Source organism: Mauremys reevesii, linkage group 14 (assembly GCF_016161935.1).
Source record: "Mauremys reevesii isolate NIE-2019 linkage group 14, ASM1616193v1, whole genome shotgun sequence".
Classification (NCBI taxonomy): Eukaryota; Metazoa; Chordata; order Testudines; family Geoemydidae; genus Mauremys; species Mauremys reevesii.
The window spans coordinates 40,183,133-40,188,774 of record NC_052636.1 but is presented as its reverse complement, the minus strand read 5'-3'; the positions used below and the strand labels follow the sequence as shown (position 1 = coordinate 40,188,774).

Sequence of the window (5,642 nt, the reverse complement as noted above, 5' to 3'; positions counted from 1 at the left end):
GACGTTAGCCTCAGTGGCCTGTAATTGCCAGCTGGAGCCTTTTTCACACACTGCTCCAGCCAGGGACTAAAGGCCGCCCCAGACTTTCCCCTTTTCCCTTCAGGGAAATCAAGTTCAAGTTCTACAAGGAGCTAAAGAAGCCTCAACCCTGCATCTGAATTAATGTCACATTTCTCACTGCCCGACACAAACAAATGTCATTTCAATCCCAGGTGAGTCCACCTCAGTCATTCCTCAGCCCCATTCCTTCACCCTCCTGCCTTAGCTTAGGGCATTGCGCCACCCTGTGGGCATTTCATGTCCCTCCTCAGTTTCACATACAGACACAATTTCCTTTGCTGTTCAATGAACAGCAAAACCTTTCTGTGTCTCTAGTCTGAGCCAGGGCATTCAATTCCCTTGAAACCTTCTCTCCTGCAATGGCAACGGTCAGACAGAGGGGACGTGGCCACCTTCAGCCCTGAGAGTGAGATATTCACTCTCCTCTTTGTTCAAGCTGCTGCTGTTAGTCCATAAAACATGTACCATGGAATAAAAAGCTGAGTTTACTCCAGAGTGAGGAAAGAAAGGAGCCACCAACTCCCCGAAAAATCTCTGTGCCTCAGAGAGAACCTGCCCCTGCTATTGGAATCACTGATGTGCTTCAGCTACAATGGGGAAAGTATCTGCTCTCAGGGGGTATAGCTCAGTGGTAGAGTGTTTGACTGCAGATCAAGTGGTCCCTGCTTCAAATCCAAGTTCTCTCTAATAAGCCTCTTATTTTTTATTTTTATTTTTGAAAAAAGGGAAAACATTTTCATTTCCATTCTCCATTATGTTCAGGAGCTCCACAATACGGGGATGCTTGAAATGAATGTAACACTCAACATTTCACTGTCCAAATGCATAAAAACCTAGCACACCTGTCCATCAGCTGAAATCAGTTCCAATCCTCTAAGTGTCTAGTTTATGTTTTCATCAATTAAACAAAGGGATCATAGGAATGTACATTTGCAGATCCCTCCTCTCCAGGGCTGTGCTGTGCAGAAGAACAAGAACCACATCCAGTTGGGGTTCAGGAGTCTGACGAGCAAAGGCCACTTGGTGCGGGCTAAAGTCACCAGCACTTTGGCTCCTTCCCATTCAACCAGCAGCTGGGCCCCCAGGCCAAGGCGGGCGAAGAAGACAGTGGCTGTGCGCCGGAAAATCGCCCCCCAGGAGCTGGCTCAAGCGGTGAAGATCCCCAGGGCGGTCACCCTGCCCATGTCTAGAATGTACTGACTGCAGCGGGGACCAAAAAGGCAGAGAAAAGCCCTCAAAAGTTCTAAGCTGCCAAGCCCCAGAAGGTGATCACAATCCTACCTAAAATCAAGACAGGAGTAAGGCTAACGTCATGTCCAAAGCCAGGGCTAAGAAGGTAACACTGAGAAAGAAGTGGAGAGATTTCCATTGGGATGACTCCTGCTCCCCAATGGCTCTGTTATGAATCACCATGGACCACCCGGAGAGATCAAAGTCCTGCAGGACAAAGAGCCCCATGGACAGTATAATGAAGTGGTGGCAGTGGGGGGAAGTGCTGTGTTTTGTGTAACACCTGCCAGGTGAGTGATGCACTGACAGGGCAGCTGCCCATGAGCTCATTCTCTTCGATCTGCTTCTGCTGTTATTTCAGAGCCGGCACTAGCGGGAGTGTGTCCCTGTCACTTCACCAGCTCTAGACCAGGCTCTGTCTGCAGCCCAGCTCTGATTAATCCCACTTGTTAATGTATTCCTACTGCGATACTTTCCCAGTTCTCTGCCTCATTTGAACATTCCGGTCAGAGACTGAATATGGGGAGGGATGGACTAATTTGTGTGACATTTGGTAAGTTGCCATCGTATGTGATTGAAACCTCTGCTGGAGGTGGGCAGGAGCCTGTTACACACATAAAATAGCTAAGCTTTACTAAACTACCTGCTACACATTCAAACCTTCCTGTACACACACAACAGAAATTGGGGCTCTGAGAAATGGCAACGTTCCTTTAACATAGATCATTGTTTTCTGTACTTTCAGAGGCATTGAAATAGCAGCTGTTTAAAGGCAATGTGCTTCTATTTCATGATCAGCAGCAGAGCCTCTGTAAATTTACCACCCGTAGAGCTGATTGTTTCTAACTGCAGGGTTAGCCAGACCATTCAGTAACATTATCGCTCTGTTCACAAAGCCTTTGGTTAGTGACAAATCATGAGACTTATCCCTTCCCGCTGTTATTCCACTGACTCCAGTGTCTCTTTCCCCAGTTCTGGTTCCAAGAAAATAAACAAATTAAAACAACCTTCAGAACTAACATGGCTGTGGGAAAGTGGAAATGTTGATAGCTCAAATAATTCAGTTTCTTCTGTGTCTTGTGTGTGTCTATCTACTTTGTGTGTGTGACCGATGGGGCTTTTTGTTTGCTCCTGGCAGGTGCAACCCTGTCAGATTTGTCTCTGGGGAGGGGCCAGAGAAAACAGACCCCCTGGCCTTCCAGCTTGGGGTTAGGCAAAGGAACAACAACCCTGTCCCATAAAAAACAAAATATGTTACAGAAACAGTGGTAGGAACAGTGCTAGAGAAACTGGTAAATAATCACAGTGCCCAGGCTTGAAGTAATCGGAAACACAGAATTCAAAAAGCAAAGCTCAGGGGATATTTGGGGTTTATTCTCTGAGCTTAGCCATGTGCTATAGCACAGGGAGCACTTTGGGACGTCTCCCATCCCACAACGGGGGAAAGGAAAAGGATTCTTAGGCTCTAGCACGGATTGAAGGAGGATGGTGATGGGGAATAAGGGAATCCCTCTGTCTTACCCTAACTACGTCTGTTGTTACAATGGGTGACATGACATTTTTCCCTATCCCTGCCCTGTTCCTGCTCTTTGTTATAGTTCAATATATTTTAAGTGTGGAAAATGATAATAAAAATATCTGCTCCCCAGCACAACCTGAAGCAACATCAGAGCAACTGGGAATGAAACAATTGGTTCCCCAAGGGAGAACTCGATGACTAACAGTTGCTGTGAAATGGGGGAACAGTATAACTGTGATGCTCAGGGTTTGTTTAGACTAGGGAAAGTGATGGAGTTTAGGTCAGGTCAAGGGGAAAGCTAATGCCAACCCCTGCACCTGGGCTGCATCTGCACTACAAATGTTTACATTACGATCACTAACTTGAGCAGCCAACGCCATGTACAGCCCTAGTGGATGTCAGGCACAGGTACTTTTTGCCTCTGTGTAGCTTGTTGGGATCAAACCTCTCTCCCCCCACCTGGAGCTGATGAACATTCCTGGCAGGAGGGACACACACTCCTTCGACTCAAAGGAAAGGAGGTGATAGAAAAGATCACAGGACTGACCCCAAAGAAGGGTGAGCTGCAAAAGGCAGAAGAAGGCAACTGATCTGGTGGAGCTGAGAGACCTTGGTGAAGATGGTGCAAAAATCACTATGTGGGAATTAGCAAATGTAATTAAAAAAACAAAACTTTGGCCAGCCCTAGTCAAGGGATTTATTACAGTTCTCTCTCATGTGGATTTTGTGATGTCTAATAAGGTGTGAGCTCTGATTGAAGCTTTTCCCACACTCAGAGCACGTGTAGGGCGTCTCCCCTGTGTGGATTCTCTGATGTGTGATAAGGTTTGAGCTCTGCTTGAAGCTTTTCCCGCACTCAGAGCACGTGTAGGGCATCTCCCCTGTGTGGATTCTCTGATGTGTAATAAGGTTTGAGCGCTGATTGAAGCTTTTCCCGCACTCCGAGCACGTGTAGGGCATCTCCCCTGTGTGGATTCTCTGGTGTGTAATAAGGTTTGAGCGCCGATTGAAGCTTTTCCCGCACTCAGAGCACATGTAGGGCGTCTCCCCAGTGTGGATTCTCTCATGTCTGATAAGGTCAGAGCTCCACCCGAAAATTTCCCCGCACTCAGCGCACGTGTAGGGCATCTCCCCAGTGTGGATTCTCTGATGTGTAATAAGGTTTGAGCGCCGATTGAAGCTTTTCCCGCACTCAGAGCACGTGTAGGGCGTCTCCCCTGTGTGGATTATCTGATGTCTGATAAGGTGAGAGCGCCGCCTGAAGCTTTTCCCGCACTCAGTACACGTGTAGAGCGTCTCCCCTGTGTGGATTCTCTGATGTGTGATAAGGTGAGAGCTCAGCCTGAAGCTTTTCCCGCACTCAGAGCACGTGTAGGGCGTCTCCCCTGTGTGGATTATCTGATGTCTGATAAGGGCAGAGCTCTGCCCGAAACGTTTCCCGCACTCAGAGCACGTGTAGAGCGTCTCCCCAGTGTGGATTCTCTGATGTGTGATAAGGTTTGAGCGCCGACTGAAGCTTTTCCCGCACTCATGGCACATGTAGCGTCTCTCTTCCAAGTTGACTCTGTTGTGTGGAATAAGGTCTGAGTGGCTACTGTAGTTTTCTTCTGGCCTCTGCTGAGTCTCACAGGCTTTTGTGTCTTCTGGGAGTGCACAACTCCTGGAAACATTCCCTTTGGATCTTCCTGATAACAGCCAATGTGGATCTACTTGCACAGTGTCTTCCTGCTGGGGTTTCTCCTCCTTGTTTTCACTCACCATCCCATCGCCGGATGGGAGACAGAGAGAATCCAGACATAGATCACTCCCTGTGCCTGAGAAAAAGGAAATGTCAGAGAGAGGAATGGAAAAAGGGATGAACAAACCAAAATATATGTGGGAGAGATCAAACCTATCAGGTGCTGATTTTCCCCAAACCCTTCCACAGAGAAGAGAGGAAGGCATCAGTTCTGGGTCCTCATTGCACCATAACTCTCAGGGGAAAGTGAGATCGGGGAGGGACCTGCTGCCAGTTGTCAGTCAGAATAGGAGGGAAGCCATGAGTGACATCTGCCATAATGATTCCACATCTGCAGGGGACAATCCTGAACTTGGAGAGCTCACAGGATCTTTGTAGGGCATCCCAAATGTTTCCTGCATTCCTAAGCAGTTGTTGAGTTGTTTAACCAAGTCCTCACCTGTGACGGCAGCTCTCGGGACCACTTCTTTTTCAGAGCCCTGGAGGTCCAGGACCCACGGTTCTTCCCCTCGTTCCAGCTGCGAGATCACAGCAGGTTTGGAAATTGGAAACCCTACTGCAGGCAAAGAAAACAAGGGAGGTCAGTGGAATTTGTGGGATACTTGTCACAAAGAATATTCCGTAGTTTTAACCCCATCTCATTTTTAGGCAGTAACATCTGTAGCCCTCAGGATTCATCTGCTTGCCTGCATCAATATCTCTTTTCTTATAAGTACAGTATTGTGATAGGTTTATTAATTCATATTAAAAATATATTTGGCTGTAATGCAAGAAACCTACACGCCAAAAACCTGCATTTTAAGTTAAAGCAAAGTTAGCATAGCTATATCCTGTGCCCTTTCATCCAGAAAAGGAACTGTTTTTCCTATACCCAAATAAAGTGCCTACGCTTAGGTCTAAGACTCTTTACCTAGACCAACAGACAATGAAGAATAGCAAAGGGGATTTTTCGAAGTTGTACTCACAGGCTTAACAAGTACCCCACAAGTGCGCAGATACCTGCCATCCATACGCACATACATACTAGCCTAAGGAGTAAGTGTACCCTATCATTTCTATGGGGGAAGACTGAAATTTGGGCATAAAAGGAAGGAT

General features: G+C 47.2%; 1 protein-coding gene across 1 annotated transcript; it reads right to left on the bottom strand.

Moving 5' to 3' along the window:
* Positions 1-3,520: 3,520 nt before the first annotated feature.
* Positions 3,521-4,165, bottom strand: LOC120381671 (zinc finger protein 436-like; the record flags this gene model as incomplete). Its single annotated transcript, XM_039499802.1, has 1 exon — positions 3,521-4,165. A coding segment is annotated over one exon (645 nt), but the record flags the coding sequence as incomplete, so codon positions are not given.
* Positions 4,166-5,642: the final 1,477 nt, after the last annotated feature.